We start from the raw sequence: 20,000 nt of genomic DNA on the forward strand, positions 1-20,000 counted from the left end.
GGTGTCAGAAGGGTTAAATTAACAACGTTGAATTTACTGTAATATCATGTATATTTACAGTGTACAGGTATTTTACACCTGTCAAATTAGATTGTGTGCTAGATTAAAAGTACACTACTGTATTTGTTCCTCTGTAATGTAATTGTTGATATTGGATCCTCCTGATGTAACCTAACCTTATTGTCGGTACCTACAAATGGTCGTCTTCATCGGAGCGAAGTTCCTCTCTTTTAATCTGTAGTACTGAGGTATGAAAACTCCGATGTCTGGCAGCTGACTTGGCAGACACCCATAAAATTATCAACCATCGTACAAACATTAACTCTGAGCACCTTTTCAAACTCCACCCATCTAACACCCGTGGACATATTTACAAAGTCAGCAAACAGCACAGCTCCTTCCATGACTTTCGGAAACATTTTTTCACGCTGAGGGTTGCTGAAGCATGGAACAAACTGCCGGCATCAGTTGTTAGTTGTCGGAGCACTGCATCCTTCAAGACTTCCATGCTTCCTAAGATTCGCCAACACTACACCTGATCTTCTCCCCTCCATACACACGCTGAAGCAGGGAAAAAACTGCCGGATCAGTTGTTAGTTGTCAGAGCACTGCATCCTTCAAAACTTCCATGCTTCCTGAGATTCGCCAACACTACACCTGATCTTCTCCCCTCCATACACACGCTGAAGCATGGAACAAACTGTGGTATCAGTTGTTAGTTGTCGGAGCACTGCATCCTTCAAAACTTCCATGCTTCCTGAGATTCGCCAACACTACACCTGATTTTCTCCCCTCCATAGACATGCTGAAGCATGGAACAAACTGCCGGCATCAGTTGTTAGTTGTCGGAGCACTGCATCCTTCAAAACTTCCATGCTTTCTGAGATTCACCAACACTACACCTGATTTCCTCCCCTCCGTACACACACTGAAGCATGGAACAAACTGCCGGCATCAGTTGTTGGTTGTCGGAGCACTGCATCCTTTAAAATTTCCATGCTTTCTGAGATTCACCAACACTACACCTGATCTCCTCCCCTCCATACACACGCTGAAGCATGGAACAAACTGCCGGCATCAGTTGTTGGTTGTCGGAGCACTGCATCCTTTAAAACTTCCATGCTTTCTGAGATTCACCAACACTACACCTGATCTCCTCCCCTCCATACACACGCTGAAGCATGGAACAAACTGCCGGCATCAGTTGTCGGAGCACTGCATCCTTGAAAACTTCCATGCTTTCTGAGATTCGCCAACACTACACCTGATCTACTCCCCTCTATACACACGCTGAAGCATGGAACAAACTGCCGGCATCAGTTGTTGGTTGTCGGAGCACTGCATCCTTTAAAACTTCCATGCTTTCTGAGATTCGCCAACACTACACCTGATCTTCTCCCCTCCATAGACATGCTGAAGCATGGAACAAACTGCCGGCATCAGTTGTTAGTTGTCGGAGCACTGCATCCTTCAAAACTTCCATGCTTCCTGAGATTCGCCAACACTACACCTGATCTTCTCCCCTCCATAGACATGCTGAAGCATGGAACAAACTGCCGGCATCAGTTGTTAGTTGTCGGAGCACTGCATCCTTCAAAACTTCCATGCTTCCTGAGATTCGCCAACACTATACCTGATCTTCTCCCCTCCATAGACATGCTGAAGCATGGAACAAACTGCCGGCATCAGTTGTTAGTTGTCGGAGCACTGCATCCTTCAAAACTTCCATGCTTCCTGAGATTCGCCAACACTACACCTGATCTTCTCCCCTCCATAGACACGCTGAAGCATGGAACAAACTGCCGGCATCAGTTGTTAGTTGTCGGAGCACTGCATCCTTCAAAACTTCCATGCTTTCTGAGATTCACCAACACTACACCTGATTTCCTCCCCTCCATACACACACTGAAGCATGGAACAAACTGCCGGCATCAGTTGTTAGTTGTCGGAGCACTGCATCCTTTAAAACTTCCATGCTTTCTGAGATTCACCAACACTACACCTGATCTCCTCCCCTCCATACACACGCTGAAGCATGGAACAAACTGCCGGCATCAGTTGTTGGTTGTCGGAGCACTGCATCCTTTAAAACTTCCATGCTTTCTGAGATTCACCAACACTACACCTGATCTCCTCCCCTCCATACACACGCTGAAGCATGGAACAAACTGCCGGCATCAGTTGTCGGAGCACTGCATCCTTGAAAACTTCCATGCTTTCTGAGATTCACCAACACTACAACCTGATCTTCTCCCCTCCATACACACGCTGAAGCATGGAACAAACTGCCGCCGCATCAGTTGTTAGTTGTCGGAGCACTGCATCCTTTAAAACTTCCATGCTTCCTGAGATTCGCCAACACTACACCTGATTTTCTCCCCTCCATACACACGCTGAAGCATGAACAAACTGCCGGCATCAGTTGTTAGTTGTCGGAGCACTGCATCCTTCAAAACTTCCATGCTTTCTGAGATTCGCCAACACTACACCTGATTTTCTCCCCTCCATAGACATGCTGAAGCATGGAACAAACTGCCGGCATCAGTTGTTAGTTGTCGGAGCACTGCATCCTTCAAAACTTCCATGCTTCCTGAGATTCGCCAACACTACACCTGATTTTCTCCCCTCCATACACACGCTGAAGCATGGAACAAACTGCCGGCATCAGTTGTTAGTTGTCGGAGCACTGCATCCTTCAAAACTTCCATGCTTCCTGAGATTCGCCAACACTACACCTGATTTTCTCCCCTCCATAGACCCGCTGAAGCATGGAAAAACTGCCGGCATCAGTTGTTAGTTGTCGGAGCACTGCATCCTTCAAAACTTCCATGCTTTCTGAGATTCGCCAACACTACACCTGATTTCTCCCCCCTCCATAGACACGCTGAAGCATGGAACAAACTGCCGGCATCAGTTGTTAGTTGTCGGAGCACTGCATCCTTCAAAACTTCCATGCTTTCTGAGATTCGCCAACACTACACCTGATTTTCTCCCCTCCATAGACACGCTGAAGCATGGAACAAACTGCCGGCATCAGTTGTTAGTTGTCGGAGCACTGCATCCTTCAAAACTTCCATGCTTTCTGAGATTCGCCACACTACACCTGATTTCTCCCCTCCATAGACACGCTGAAGCATGGAACAAACTGCCGGCATCAGTTGTTAGTTGTCGGAGCACTGCATCCTTCAAAACTTCCATGCTTCCTGAGATTCGCCAACACTACACCTGATTTTCTCCCCTCCATACACACGCTGAAGCATGGAACAAACTGCCGGCATCAGTTGTTAGTTGTCGGAGCACTGCATCCTTCAAAACTTCCATGCTTTCTGAGATTCGCCAACACTACACCTGATTTTCTCCCCTCCATAGACACGCTGAAGCATGGAACAAACTGCCGGCATCAGTTGTTAATTGTCGGAGCACTGCATCCTTCAAAACTTCCATGCTTTCTGAGATTCACCAACACTACACCTGATTTTCTCCCCTCCATAGACACGCTGAAGCATGGAACAAACTGCCGGCATCAGTTGTTAGTTGTCGGAGCACTGCATCCTTCAAAACTTCCATGCTTCCTGAGATTCGCCAACACTACACCTGATTTTCTCCCCTCCATAGACACGCTGAAGCATGGAACAAACTGCCGCATCAGTTTGTAGTTGTCGGAGCACTGCATCCTTCAAAACTTCCATGCTTCCTAGATTCGCCAACACTACACCTGATCTCCTCCCCTCCATACACACACAAGCATCTATCTGACTCATACACTGTTCACTTCCCAGACATTTGTACATTACTGCATATACTTTATATGCACTGTCTGACAAGTTGTGGTGCACCTGAGTACTGTATACAATAATTTCATTATTATTATTTTATAAATACGCAGGTGTAGCTGTATGGTAAGAAGTTTGCACCTTGCGTGGTACCCTGGGCAGGTGTTGTCTACTGTAGCCTTAGGCAGACCAAATACTTGTGAGTGGATGTGGTAGATGGAAACTGAAAGAAGCCCATCGTGTATGTATGTATGTATATATAGTATATATATATATATATATATATATATATACAACTTCAGCTCTGTGAATTGGTGCATTATCATTCTGAAAGATTGCGTTTCCCTCCGGAAACAGTTCCGCAACCATAGGATAAATTTGATCAGATAAAATGCTTAAATAGTCTCGACTATTATTCTGCCACGAAGGGAAACCATTGGACCCACAGATTTCTAAGATATAGCCCCACTAGATCCATTACAGATCCTCCTTCATGTTGGAAGAAGGCAGTCTGGGTCAAATGCTTCTTTTGGTTGTCTCCACACGTATTCTCGGCCAGTGGTCAAAAATAAGGTAAAGGATGACTCGTCCGAGAGAATAACGTTCTTCCACTGCTCTAGGGACCAATTCTGTAGGTTTTTTACTCCATTCTAAACGCTTTGCAACGTTTGTTTTTGAAAGTAGTGGTTTTCAGATTGCAGCCCTCCCGTGAAATTTGGATTTGTGCAGCTCCCGGTGAACAGTTTTTGTGGAGACTGGGTTCTTGAGGTGGTCATTAAGCTCTGCAGTAATTTTGGGAGCTGTACTTTTGTGATCCTTTCTAACAATTCGCGTAAGAGTCCGATGGTCCCTATCTGAAAGTTTTGGTTTTCTTCTGGAGTTTTGTTTCGCCGAAGAGGTTTTCCCCTCTTTCTCAAAGGCTGTCATTATTTTCGAGACAGTACTTCTTGATACACCAAACATTTCGGCTGTTTTCGTTATGCTAGCATATGCCATACGAGCACCAACAATTTGACCTCTTTGAAAGTCCAATAGAGCTGTCATTGATTGGCCTGTATCCCAGTTAAAATTAATTGATTGCTAGCATGGGTTGGACGATTTGACTGAGGACTGGCAATCCAGATGGCTGCACCAGACTCCAGTCTGATCTGGCAGAGTTTCTACAGCTGGATGCCCTTCCTAACGCCAACCATTCCACGAGTGTAGTGGGTGCTTTTTACATGCCACCAGCACGGGGGCCAGTCAGAAGGCGGTGAGCTGGCAGAACCGTTAGCACGCCGGGCGAAATGCGTAGCCGTATTTCGTCTGCCGCTACGTTCTGAGTTCAAATTCCGCCGAGGTCGACTTTGCCATTCATCCTTTCGGGGTCGATAATTTAAGTACCTGTTACGCACTGGGGTCGATGTAATCGACTTAATCCGTTTGTCTGTCCTTGTTTGTCCTCTCTGTGTTTAGCCCCTTGTGGGTAGTAAAGAAATAGGTACTGGCAACAACCTCCCTCGAATTTTTACACATGGGCCAGTCAGGCGGTACTGGCAACGACCCCGCTCGAACTTTTACACATGGGCCAGTCAGGCGGTACTGGCAACGACCTCGCTCGAACCTTTACACATGGGCCAGTCAGGCAGTACTGGCAACGACCTTTTCCTGATGATATCTGAAAAGAAACAGCAATTTCGGCAAAACATATTAAGCAACACTAATAATAAATCAAAAACCACAAAAATAAACAAACTTTTGACGGTTTTATAGACATTTCAAAATTACGATGCTACGATGCTAGTTGTTTCCATTATTTTGTCCAACCTCTGTATGTGTCAGTCCACATATCGATTCGGTTAGTTAATATTTACCCAGCAGTAAAATATCCACAACACTGACAGCCCAGACAGAGCATTACAAATAAGTACATCGGTAGGTCTACGTTTCAGAGGTGGACTTTGACCTCTCCCACTACACCTTTTTTTTTCGGGTTTTCGTTGAGGACTAACCTTGTGACCTGGCTCTCTCGCAGTTATTGTCGGAGTCTTTGTGAACTTTATTGAACGCCAGCACAAAAGAAATAAAACAGCAGGTTTACATAACTCACCCAGCGTCAGACGTAACGACCTTTTTCCATTCATTAAATAGACGTCCGCGAGTTTTTGAATGAAAGACAACATAGATACGACGTGCGAAGGGCATCACTCATTATTCTTCATACGTCTGAAATATATATATATATATTTTCCTTCTTAAATATCTTTATTTTCCTTTCGGCTGTTAATGCTAGTCTGGGTTTCATGTGAGGTGAATAGGTGAGTCTCAGAATTTCTATATCTCTTTCTTGACTCACTCCAAACTAACTTTTTTAAACTTCGAAATAAATATAACACACTTTGGCGATCTTTCGTCTCTAGTAGACCTTTCCGTCGATTTCCGTAAAAAATTTTTTTTTTTTTTTACATATGGGCTTGCGGAAACTTTTGAAGTAATATACATACATATACACATACACCGAGTAAAAAATTCCAGTTATCTCTCTCTTTCACACATTACTCTGTCTCTTCACACACACTAACAGAAGCACTTCACTTACACAACATACTGTCTGTCTCCCACACCCCATCAAACACACACACACACACACACATGTACATCAATGCTTGCCATGCACGGTAACTTCAAAAGAACTTCCCTCGTCATACAATCGCTTTCTCTTAGTCTCTTTCGCTCTCATTACTTCAAAAGTTCCCGCAAGCCCATATGTAAAAAAGAAAAAAAATTTTTTACGGAAATCGACGGAAAGGTCTACTAGAGACGAAAGATCGCCCTCGGATATTTTCTGTTTGATGGACGGAATTTTCTAGTTAACTAAACAATTTGAAACTTCGTATACTGGTAGAATGTGTCAAAAGAAAACATTTTTGTAAACAAAATTGAAAACAAAATTGTAATTTGTAACTTAAACGTAGTTTAATTTTACTCTTCTTTCTCTACATCACTTCCTGGTGATGGCCATGGTGGGGAATTTTTTCAAGATTATTGCCTTGCTCATTTTCCGCCTATGTAGCTCTGTTGGCTGTGGAGGCACATGGCCTAGTGGTTAGAGCAGCGGATTCGCGGTCGAGGGATCGCGGGTTCGAATCTCAGACCGGGCGATGTGTGTGTTTATGAGCGAAAACACCTAAGCTCCACGCGGCTCCGGCAGAAGGTAATGGCGAACTTCTGCTGACTCTTTCGCCACAACTTTCTCTCACTCTTTCCTCCTGCATCTTGCAGCTCACCTGCGACGGACCGGCGTCCCGTCCAGGTGGGGAACCTATACGCCAAGGAAACCGGGAAACCGGCCCTTATGAGCCAGGCATGGCTCGAGAAGGAACCGTGTTGGCTATCCTCGGTCGACCTGCAAGTCACTAAATTGTCTTTGGTACTACTTAAGAACACTGGTCCCGGTGCGCGCACTCGTGCATCCGCGCTAGCTAGTCGTGAATAGTCGATCCTTACTTTGTGTTTTTGTGTTATTTACTTTGTTTTTAAAAAATTATTTACTTTACTGTTTTACTTGTTTCAGTCATTTGACTGCTGCCATGCTGGAGCACCGCCTTTAATCGAGCAAATCGACCCTGGGACTTATTCTTTGTAAGCCCAGTACTTATTCTATCGGTCTCTTTTGCCGAACTGCTAAGTGACGGGGACGTAAACACACCAGCATCAGTTATCAAGCAATGCTAGGGGGACAAACACACACACACAAACACACATATATATATACATATATATGACAGGCTTCTTTCAGTTTCCGTCTACCAAATCCACTTACAAGGCATTGGTCGGCCCGAGACTATAGCAGAAGACACTTGCCCAAGGTGTCACGCAGTGGGACTGAACCCGGAACCATGTGGTTGGTAAACAAGCTTCTTACCACACAGCCACGCCTGGTGTAAAAAAATTATTTATTTTGTGTTTTATTTACTTTGATAAATAGTCGTTGTACGATCGACTAGTCACAACTAGCTAGCGCAGATGCGCAAGTACACGAGTGCGCACACCGGGACCACTCTTCTTAAGTGATACCATTGTCTTTCCATTGGAGTTCTTTGCTCGGTACCTCATTGACGGGTGTACTCCAAGTGCTATTTCCAAATTAGTTAACTCATCACCAGAAGTTATTATACTCCGGTTAATATTATCAGCACACATTTTTTGTTTCTTAATATTTGTTGAATATACATTGCATTAGATCATCATCATCATCGCTTAGTGTCCGCTTTCCATGCTAGCATGAGTTGGATGGTTCAACTGGGGTCTGGGAAGCCAGAAGGCTGCACCAGGCCCAGTTTGATCTGGCAGTGTTTCTACAGCTGGATGCCCTTCCCAATGCCAACCACTCCGAGAGTGTAGTGGGTGCTTTTTACGTGCCGCCTACACAGGTGCCAGACGAGGCTGGCAAACGGCCACGATCGGATGATGCTTTTTACGTGCCAGCAGCACAGGTGCCAGACAAGGCTGGCAAACGGCCATGATCGGATGGTGCTTTTTATGTGCCACCGGCACGGGGACCAGACGGCCACGGACGGATGGTGCTTTTTACGTGCCAGACGAGGCTGGCAGATGGCCACGGTCGGATGGTGCTTTTTACGTGCCACCAGCACAGGTGCCAGGCGAAGCTGGCAAACGGCCACGATCGGATGGTGCTTTTTACGTGCCACCGGCACAGGTGCCAGACGAGGCTGGCAAACAGCCAGGATCGGATGGTGCTTTTTACATACTACTGGCACGGGGACCAGACGAAGTTAGCAAACGGTCACGGTCGGATGGTGTTTTTTCCGTGCCACCAGCACAGGGACCAGACGAAGCTGGCAAACGGCCACGGACGGATGGTGCTTTTTACGTGCCACCGGCATAGGGGCCAGGCAGGGCTGGCAGACGGCCACGGTTGGATGGTGCTTTTTACATGTCACCGGCACAGGTGCCAGACGAGGCTGGCAAATGGCCACAAGACAATTTCTGTTTCAATCCTGTGACTCAGTGTTTAGGTTTAGTGCTCGGATTCTATACGGTTGATTGTGTGAATTTTCCGAGCACTCCCCCACCAGTTTGTCAGCGTGCATTCCACCCCCCCTTATTTTCCTTTAATATATGGTGCATTACAACTGTTACACATTTTCCTTTCCATTTTTCCCACCGGGTGTGGATTTAGATATTCTTTTTTCTTTTTTATTCTTTTACTTGTTTCAGTCATTTGACTGCGGCCATGCTGGAGCACCGCCTTTAGTCGAGCAAATCGACCCCAGGACTTATTCTTTTGTAAGCCCAGTACTTATTCTACCGGTCTCTTTTGCCGAACTGCTAAGTGATGGGGACGTAAACACACCAGCATCGGTTGTCAAGCAATGCTAGGGGGACAAACACAGACATACAAACACACACATACACATATATCATCATCATCGTTTAACATCCGTTCTCCATGCTAGCATAGGTTGGACGGTTCGACCGGGGATCTGGGAAGCCAGAAGGCTGCACCAGGCTCCGGTCTTATCTGGCAATGTTTCTACAGCTGGATGCCCTTCCTAACGCCAACCACTCCGTGAGTGTAGTGGGTGCTTTTTACGTGCCACCTGCACTGGTGCCAGGCGAGGCTGGCATCGGCCACGGTCGGATTGGTGCATTTTACGTGCCACCTGCACCTATATATATATATAGATATATACGATGGGCTTCTTTCAGTTTCCGTCTACCAAATCCACTCACAAGGCATTGGTCGGCCCGGGGCTATAGCAGAAGACACTTGCCCAACATTCCACGCAGTGGGACTGAACCCGGAACCATGTGGTTGGTTAGCAAGCTACTTACCACACAGCCACTTAACCTAGATGCCTGTGCGCATGATGTAACAAGGGTCTTTCGAAGGCGGCGAGCTGGCAGAAACGTTAGCACACCAGGCGAAATGCGTAGCTGTATTTCGTTTGTCTTTATGTTCTGAGTTCAAATTCCACCGTCATCTAAATCAATGAAATTGAACTTTGAACCTTTTTCTGATAATAAAGTCCTTTGAAACTATTAGATGTGCCCTTTATTTCTCTATCTTTTGGGCTCTTATCTAAATCGAAGCTAACACTCCAAAATATATGGTGTTTTTACGTTCGGCTAAATAATCGACAATTAATTGCAATTATTGATTGGTCTGTATCCCAATTAAAATCAATTGATTGCTAGCATGGGTTGGATGATTTTGACTGAGGACTGGCGAACCAGATGGCTGCACCAGACTCCAATCTGATCTGGCAGAGTTTCTCCAGGTGGAGGCCCTTCCTAACGCCAACCACTCCGAGAGTGTAGTGGGTGCTTTTACGTGCCACCAGCACGGGGGCCAGTCAGGCGATACTGCCAACGAGGCGGTGAGCTGGCAGAAACGTTAGCACGCTGGGCGAAATGCTTAGTGGTATTTCGTCTGCGTTACGTTGTGAGTTCAAATTCCGCCGAGGTCGACTTTGCCTTTCATCCTTTCGGGGTCGATGTAATCGACTTAATACCTATATCTGTCCTTGTTTGTCCCTTCTGTGTTTAGCCCCTTGTGGGTAATAAAGAAATAGGTACTACCAACGACCTCACTCAAATTTTTACACATGGGCCAGTCAGGCGGTACTGGCAACGACCTCCCTCGAATTTTTACACATGGGCCAGTCAGGCGGTACTGGCAACGACCTCGCTCGAATTTTTACACATGGGCCAGTCAGGCGGTACTGGCAACGACCTCGCTCGAATTTTTACACATGGGCCAGTCAGGCGGTACTGGCAACGACCTCGCTCGAATTTTTACACATGGGCCAGTCAGGCGGCACGGCACGACCTCGCTCAAATTTTTACACATGGGCCAGTCAGGCGGTACTGGCAACGACCTCGCTCAAATTTTTACACATGGGCCAGTCAGGCGGTACTGGCAACGACCTCGCTCAAATTTTTACACATGGGCCAGTCAGGCGGTACTGGCAACGACCTCGCTCAAATTTTTACACATGGGCCAGTCAGGCGGTACTGGCAACGACCTCGCTCGAATTTTTACACATGGGCCACTCAGGCGGTACTGGCAACGACCTCACTTGAATGGTGCTTTTTATATGCTACCTGCACAGGAGCCAGTCAAGCGGCACTGGCAATGACCTCTCTTTTACTCTTTTACTTGTTTCAGTCATTTGACTGCGACCATGCTGGAGCACTGCCTTTAGTCGAGCAAATCGACCCCAGGACTTATTCTTTGTAAGCCCAGTACTTATTCTATCGGTCTCTTTTGCTGAACCGCTAAGTTACGGGGACGTAAACACACCAGCATCGGTTGTCAAGCAATGCTAGGGGTACAAACACAGACACACAAACACACACACACGCATACATATATATATATATACATATATACGACAGGCTTCTTTCAGTTTCCGTCTACCAAATCCACTCACAAGGCATTGGTCGGCCTGGGGCTATAGCAGAAGACACTTGCCCAAGGTGCCACACAGTGGGACTGAACCCGGAACCATGTAGTTGTTTAGCAAGCTACTTACCACACAGCCACTCCTGCGCCTAATGCTTTTACGCGTGCCACCAGCACAAGTGTCAGTAAGGCGACACAGGTGGCACTTGTGCTGGTGGCACGTTGTGTGTTTGCTAATCCCTCTTTAAAACGTTGTTTCTTATTATTTGCTGAATTGAGAAATTTTTTTTTTTTGCTTCTTTCTTATGGTAGAGATGATCCACCATCGATAGAGAAAGCGGGTGTGAGAAGAGGAACAACAACACGGTTATAGCAACAGCAAATACGACAACAACAACAACAATAGCAGCAACTACAAAACCAGCAACAAAATCAACAACCGTAACATCAACAACAACAACAACAAAAAGAGAAAGCAATGGCTGTGCGAGTAGAGTGTTATCCTGAAGAAGCTCTTATCGACCAAGTAATCTCTATTCAGGTATTGAACCTGGTACCCTGTAGTTCGGTCACCGTCAGTGCCTGGGTAGAGCAGAATGGTAAACACTTTGGTTCATATGGCCATTACACAGCTTCAGAGAATGGTCGTGTAGATTTGAGCAAAGAGTGTGCAGAACCTTCTGGCATGTATGTTGGTGTGGAGTCCATGGGGCTTTTCTGGAGCATGGTGTCTGTCCCGGGACAGCGGAGTGGTCAGCGACTTTTCCAGAGTGAAGCGAGTAAACCTCTCGCTTTTGAGATACGTGTGTATGAAGGTCGGTTGTCTTGGGATGATCTGTGGGTGGAGGCGTTTGAAGATGAGAGTGGTATAAAGGTTGGTTGCAGTGAGGAGAAACTCCTGGCTAGGAAGATAGTCCTGCGCTCGTATAAGGGTCCGGATGTGAGTCGAATTGTGGTGGAAACAGGACGTATCCGAGGAACACTGTTTATCCCGGCTGGCTTGCGGCATGGCGAGACACGTCCTGGGGTGATTGATATGTTTGGTTCCCGTGGTGGGTTGCTAGAAATGAGGGCTGCACTTCTTGCGTCCCATGGGTTTGTTGCCATGGCCCTGGGTTATTTCCTGTACAAAGATCTGCCGACTGAATTAAGCTTTGAATATGAGTACTTTGAGGAAGCAGCGCAATGGTTGCAGAGCCAACCTAATGTGGCCCCTGGTGGAATTGGCATGGTTGGTGTGTCACTTGGGGCACAGATCAGCGTCTACATGGGGCTAAACTGTCCACTTGTGAAATCAGCCATTGGTATAGGCCATCCACCGACATTCGGCGTCGGGACAAAATTTACAAAGGCTGGACAAATCGTCCCTTCCCAGAGTTTACAGAACATAGTTATAGTGAACCACAAGGATGATATGAAATCAATGCAAATGGATTTTGAACTAGAGAAGTACTTCTCATTTAATACCAGTCATACGTCCCCTTTACTGTTCATCGTTGGCTCGGAGGACACGATGGTAAAGGCATCCGATGTTACCAAGTGGTTAGACACCTTGAGTGACTCTGACCGGTCAATGGTAGAAGTGGCCGTTTACCAAGGTGCTGGTCATCTCATAGAACCACCCCATGCCCCACTCTGCGCTATCTCATATCACAAGTCGCTTAGAGGGTTAATGAATTACGGCGGCACGACTAAGCCGCATGCTGTGGCACAGGAGGAGTCGTGGAAACGGATAAGAGACTTTTTGTGGAATACACTTGGGAAAAGGTACACTAAATGCCGTTTGTGAACCCCCCCCCCAAAAAAAAAAACAATAACTTTAATACTAGTGGTGGTGGCGGTGGTAACAATAGTGGTTTTCTGTTCTAACGAGAAACTCAGGTAAAAACATGTGCCTTCGTGCTCAAAGGCATACAGAGATTTGAACACTCAGTCATTGTCTTGCCCCAAGTGATTATCTCCCTTGCTCTGACTGAAACTATTACAAGTGACAGAAATACAACACTTGGTCACTAGAATGCCTATGCATTTACAACAAAGGGACATACACAGTCTATGCGAAGATATATTATCTTCATAATGGATTATTATATTCCAAACTTTCACTGGTTCATTTGCCAACACCATTATATATATATTATTAAAGTATATATATATTATTAAAGTATATATATTATTAAAATATATATATTATTAAAGTATATATATATTATTAAAGTATATATATTATTAAAGTATATATATTATTAAAGAAGAATGGAACGTTTGTTAGGATATAAAATTAATTTATTAACAAACTTTTTTTGTATTTTTTTTTACCCTTGTACTAACTACTATTTTATTTTTTAATATCATTTTATACATTATTAGCATATACACACACAAAATAAATATATATTTCTTATTTTTCCGAGTCTACTGATGAAATCCAATCCATAAATATGTAACCTTCTCTATTATACTCAAGTCCCGATGAGATTCTAACCAACATTATTCAACATGCTTTTTTATTCATATTATTGGATTTATTCCAATGTTTGAATTTTCAATTATATATTGGATTGAATTGAAACGTATGTAATGATCTAGTGGGGCTATATCTTGGCAATCTCCTGGCCCAATGGTTTTCTTTCATGGCAGAAGTAATAGTCAAGACTATTTAAGCATTTTATCTGATCAAATTCAAATTCAAATTCGTCCTATGGTTGTAGAACTGTTTCCAGAGGGAAACGCAATCTTTCAGAATGATAATGCACCAATTCACACAGCTGAAGTTGTTACTGAATGGCACGAGGAATATTCTAGTGAAGTTGAACATCTTATCTGGCCACCACGGTCCCAAGATCTCAATATTATTGAACATTTATGGTGTATTTTAGAAAAACAAGTAAGGAGTCGATATCTTTCACCATCACCACTACAAGAACTGGAAACTGTTTTAGCTGAAGAATGGACAAAAATTCCTTTGGAAATAATTAAGACTTTGTATGAGTCCATACCTCGTAGAATTCAAGCTGTAATTACTGGCAAAGGTGGGAGTCCGGATGGCCCCTGTGCAAAGGCAGTCCGAACACAGACAGATGTTTTAGTGACTGACCAGTAGAGCGGAAATGGCATGAGAGCAGGCTGTCATTGCCGAGTCTGATGTCTTGGAGGTACTCGGTGAACTGGTCAGCCAAGAGGCGTCCCATTTGACCGATGTACAGAGAAGGGCAGAAAGAGAAAGAGGTCAGCAAATGACGTTGCTAGAGGTGCAGGTAAAGGAGTCGGTGATATGATAGGGATGATGATGGATGCTTGTGAAAACATATATCTATGAATATATAATATGGCTTAAAAAAACATAATAAACTCACAAATATCCTTAACTCAGTTATAGTCCAAAATTTAATTACCAAATTATTTAACTGAATAATCATTATTCATATTTTTAGATTTAAGTTCACATATAATAATTATAAAAATATTTAAAAAATAATAACTAAATTATTGTCAACAAATATAGTGATTAAAATCTAAAATTTTAATTCGTATTTTTTATTGAATTTAAAATTAATTGTAATTGTAGCCATGAATTGAATTATAGCCATGAAACGTATGTAGTGTTTTTACTTATTATATTATATTAAATTTTTTATACTTTTTGGTTAGTTTTTAAAAAAATTAATAAAATAAAAAAAAGTTTAAAATTTATAAATATAGATTTTAATAATTTTATATTTTATATATATTTTGTATATTATATTAATTTTATATTTATTTTTTATTTTTTGTTTTTAATGTTTTGGTTTGTGTTTTTCACTGTTTGAGTTGCCTATTAGGGGTTTTATCTCTAATTTAATTTATATTTATACCATAAAATTTGATTTAATCCTAAATCTAATCTTTCCCTGTAAGTTTAGAGATACTCCCTAATATTATATATTTATATATATAGGCGCAGGAGTGGCTGTGTGGTAAGTAGCTTGCTTACCAACCACATGGTTCCGGGTTCAGTCCCACTGCGTGGCATCTTGGGCAAGTGTCTTCTACTATAGCCTCGGGCCGACCAAAGTCTTGTGAATGGATTTGGTAGACGGAAACTGAAAGAAGCCGTCGTATATATATATATATGTGTGTGTGTGTATGTTTGTGTTTGTCCCCCTAGCATCGCTTGACAACCGATGCTGGTGTGTTTACGTCGCCGTCACTTAGCAGTTGTCCCCCTAGCATCGCTTGACAACCGATGCTGGTGTGTTTACGTCGCCGTCACTTAGCAGTTCGGCAAAAGAGACCAATAGAATAAGTACTGGGCTTACAAAGAATAAGTCCCGGGGTCGATTTGCTCGACTAAAGGCGGTGCTCCAGCATGGCCGCAATCAAATGACTGAAAAAAATAAAAGTAAAGATATATATATATATATAATATCAAGATTAATCAGCCGAAATTGCTAAGATGATCTGGTTCTTGACTGATGACTGAGGGCTTTCGAATGTCCCGTCCTGTGGTTCTTGTGGTCGTCTCTGTGGTGTTTTTCATGTTCTTGTCCATGTCGTAATCATTTTTACTGTTACTGTTTACCTATATATATATATTATATAACAATTTAGGAATGGCCTAAACAGGCCATTCGTCCCCAGAAAGAGCAGCCAGAACTCCAACCGCCAAGTATGTAATTCGAAATAAGGTGAAAATTAAAAAACATTTAAATTTCACCTTATTTCCGAATTACACTACTTGGCGGTTGGAGTTCTGGCTGCTCTTTCTGGTGGACGAATGGCCGTTTTAGGCATTCCTAAATTGTTATATTTATACATATTAGTCTTTGACTATTTTCCTCTTTTCCATTAGGCCGCTGGTAGCGATAAATTTTTACTGAATTTTTTGCTACCCTAAATTGATTATTATTATATATATATATATATTTGGCAATTTTTAGTGTTTCAACTTACCTCTTATCTATTTGCGATAACAGTTTTCCCTAAACAGATTGACCTCTCATTAAAGGTTATCTTAATGTAATTGGGTAATCTTCACCTCATTCCCTGATTTCATTATTTGCCACTATCCTAATGTGAGCTAAATGTTATCTTTGTACGTTTTACTGTTAATGCTTCTGGCTTATTTCTATTGATAGTTCAGTTAAATGGATTATGTAACTTTTATTGCTGCGTGCAATAATTATGACCTTATCGTTATAGAAGTGCAGAAGCAGCCGTGTGGTATGAACATTGCTTACCATCCGCATGGCTCCGGGTTCAGTCCCACTGCGTGGCAACTTGGAAAAAAAGGGTCTTCTATTATAGCCTTGGGCTAACCAAAAGCTTGTGAGTGTGTTTAGTAGACAGAAACTGAAAGGCGGCAAGCTGGCAGAAACGTTAGCACGCCGGGCGAAATGCTTAGCGGTATTTCGTCTGCCGTTACGTTGTGAGTTCAAGTTCCGCCGAGGTCGACTTTGCCTTTCATCCTTTCGGGGTTGATAAATTAAGTACCAGTTACGCACTGGGGTCGTCGTAATCGACTTAATCCCTTTGTCTGTCCTTGTTTGTCCCCTCTGTGTTTAGCCCCTTGTGGGTAGTAAAGAAGTAAAGAAGCCCATCGTATAGACATATATGTGTGTGTGTATGTGTATATATATATATATATATTCTCTTTTACTCTTTTACTTGTTTCAGTCATTTGACTGTGGCCATGCTGGAGCACCGCCTTTAGTCGAGCAAATCGACTCCAGGACTTATTCTTTGTAAGCCTAGTACTTATTATATTGCTCTGTTTTGCCGAACTACTAAGTTACGGGGACGTAAACACACCAGCATCGGTTGTCAAGCGATGTTGGGGGAACAAACACAGACGCACAAATATAATTGTGGTGCAATCAATTGGACCACATCTGTGGATTATTTTTTAATGCTAAACATGACATAACAATTCTTGCGGCAGAATAAGTACTAGGCCTACAAAGAATAAGTCCTGGAGTCGATTTGCTCGACTAAAGGCAGTGCTCCAGCGTGGCCACAGTCAAACGCTAATGATATCAATGTTCTTATTTTCATTTAGTGGATTTGTATTTAACAACTTATTGTTGTGTGAGGAGATGATTTGTGAAAGAATTTTGGCGTTTGAAAACCTAATTCTGATTTGGTGTGAATCTTATGGGAAATTCTTAACTATAGCTTCATTAAAATGGCAAGGGAGGTTGGATTCGATCCGCTTACCATGTGGAATTATCTACCAAACAGTCTTGCTAGGACATACCTTGTTGTTAGGGTAATTATCTTTAAAAGTCCTAGATGTACCTTTATAACGAAAAAATAATTTTAAAAAAGGTCTTAAAGAACGGTTATCTCCCTTGCACTGTAAAATCAAATTTTTCAACATGGCGTTGTTATTCGAACTAAAATTTGTACTGTTATGCTGTGATATCATGTTCTCTGTCAATCAGGGCATGAAATATATATATATATATATACACGTACACATACATATATACATACATGTATATAATATATATATGTTACATACATATAATATATATTATTTCATATATTATATATATTACATATATATCTTTATATATAAAAGTGAAGTTGTGTGTCTGTCTCCTACGATTTAGATTCCTAACTACTCCCACATTTTGCGGTGCAGTTTAACCAAAACCGGGTATCTTATAGTCGTGATTCATATCGAGCCCTTCTGGGTATTAGCGCACGTCTACGATGAGTCTACGATTTAAAAAAAAATTTACCATAATTTTTTTCCATTTTAATGCATTTTTTCGCTATTATATAAGGGAAGCAACTCTCTAAAAATGTTTACAATGAGTCAACGATTTTAAAAAAAATTTACCATCGTTTTTTTGCTATAACTCTCTAAAAATGCTTATATAGTTATTTCCCTTACAAACCCGAGCAACACCGGGCAATACTGCTAGTAATATATATATTTCATATATTATTACATACATATAAATATATATATTCACATAATTATATATATATATATATATATATATATATATATATATTGGGTCATCCCATAAATAATGCGTTATTTTATACTTTTTTTAATTTTCAAAATTTTTCAAAATTATATATATGTAATCATCATCATCATCATCATCATCATTTAGCGTCCGTTTCCATGCTAGCATGGGTTAGGACGGTTCAACTGGGGTCTGGGGAGCCCGAGGCTGCACCAGGCCAGTCAGATCTGGCAGTGTTTCTACAGCTGGATGCCCTTCCTAACGCCAACCACTCGAGAGTGTAGTGGGTGATTATGTGCCACGACACAGGTGCCAGACGAGGCTGGCGAACGGCCACGCGAGGATGGTGTTTTATGTGCCACCGACACAGGTGCCAGACGAGGCTGGCAGACGGCCACGCTCGGATGGTTGTTTTTATGTGCCACCGACACAGGTGCCAGATGAGGCTGGCGGACGGCCACGATCGGATGGTGTTTGTTACGTCCCCAAAGCACGGAGGCCAGTCTATGCGGTACTGGCTACGGCCACGTTCGGATGATTTCTTGTGTGCCACCGGACTGGTACCACAAAGATACAAATTCCATTTATGTTCATCTATTTTGATTGTTTTGATTTGATTGATTTGATTTGATTGATTTTCACTTGCCTCAACAGGTCTTCACAAGTGTCACAAGAAGGAAGGTATGCATAGGTGGACTGTCTACGTCGCGGGTCTTCGGATGGTGTCTTTATGTGCCCGACACAGGTGCCAGATGTGGCTGGCGATACGGCCACGATCGGATGGTTTATATATAATATATAAAATAATATATATTATATGTATGTAACATATATATATTATATACATGTATGTGTACGTGTATATATATATATATATGTGTATGTAACATATATATATTATATACATGTATGTATATATGTATGTGTACGTGTGTGTATATATATATATATATATATATATATATATATATTTTCATGCCCTGATTAACAGAGAACATGATATCACGGCATAACAGTACAAAGTTCTTTTTTAATCTAACATATACTCTCCTTCATTTTCTGCAATGCTCTTCCATCTATCTGGTAGACATGCAAGGCCCCTCTTCCAACATTTACTTGTCCATGACAGAAAAATACTCCTCTAGTATTGTTCTGACCTCGTCTACAGAATTCATATGTTTTCTGTCCAAATGATTTTGAAGACTGCTGAATAACTGATAGTCAGATGGGGCAATGTCCAGCGAATATGGTGGGTGGGACATCGGTTCCCACTGAAACTGCTCCAGCCTTTGGAATGGCATCCTCGCTGTATGTGGTCAAGCATTATCCTGATGGAGGAACACCTTTTGTCTTGGAAACAAAGATGGTCGTTTTCTTCTAGTTCTGACTTAATCCACTTAATCTGTTCACAGTATATCTCCTTTGTTATCATTTGGTTTGGGTTTAAAAGTTCAAAGTGGATTAAACCTTTCATATCCCACCATTCAGATAACAACACCTAACGTGGGTGAAGACCTTCTTTAGCCTGGGATGCTGGTGTTTCTCCTTGCCATATACACTGTCTTTGGCACTTGACATTTTTATAGAGAATCCACTTCTTGTCACCAGTCAGTATTCGGGCCAAAAAAGGTTCATTCATGAGACATGACAGCAAAGAAGAGCATGCAATTAGACTGGGAAAATTTGTGAGGAACACATTGACCCAATTTGCTGACTTTTCCAATAGCACATAGGTTGATGAATGGTTGAATGACTAAATCCAAGCTTCTCTGCTAGTTCCTCAACAGTTATGATGGGATTTTGTTCCACTAGGATTTGCAGGATGTCCTTGTCGAGCTTCACAGATCCTCCAGG

At 42.6% G+C, this 20,000-nt stretch overlaps 1 protein-coding gene across 2 annotated transcripts in view; it reads left to right on the top strand.

Annotated features, from left to right (window-relative positions):
• LOC115226141 (acyl-coenzyme A amino acid N-acyltransferase 1-like) overlaps window positions 1–12,976 on the top strand; it is a 13,780-nt gene extending 804 nt beyond the window's left edge. Inside the window, exons 1-2 of one of the 2 annotated variants that reach the window (XM_029797135.2) lie at window positions 5,445–6,070; window positions 11,497–12,976. In XM_029797135.2, coding sequence (XP_029652995.1) covers window positions 11,663–12,973 — 1,311 coding nt within the window. In that variant the 5' untranslated portion in view covers window positions 5,445–6,070; window positions 11,497–11,662 and the 3' untranslated portion in view covers window positions 12,974–12,976. Of the gene's footprint in view, window positions 1–5,444; window positions 6,071–11,496 lie in introns of those variants that run through there. The other variant, XM_029797133.2, reaches the window with a different exon arrangement.
• Window positions 12,977–20,000: the final 7,024 nt, after the last annotated feature.

Source organism: Octopus sinensis, linkage group LG29 (genome assembly GCF_006345805.1).
Source record: "Octopus sinensis linkage group LG29, ASM634580v1, whole genome shotgun sequence".
NCBI lineage: Eukaryota > Metazoa > Mollusca > Cephalopoda > Octopoda > Octopodidae > Octopus > Octopus sinensis.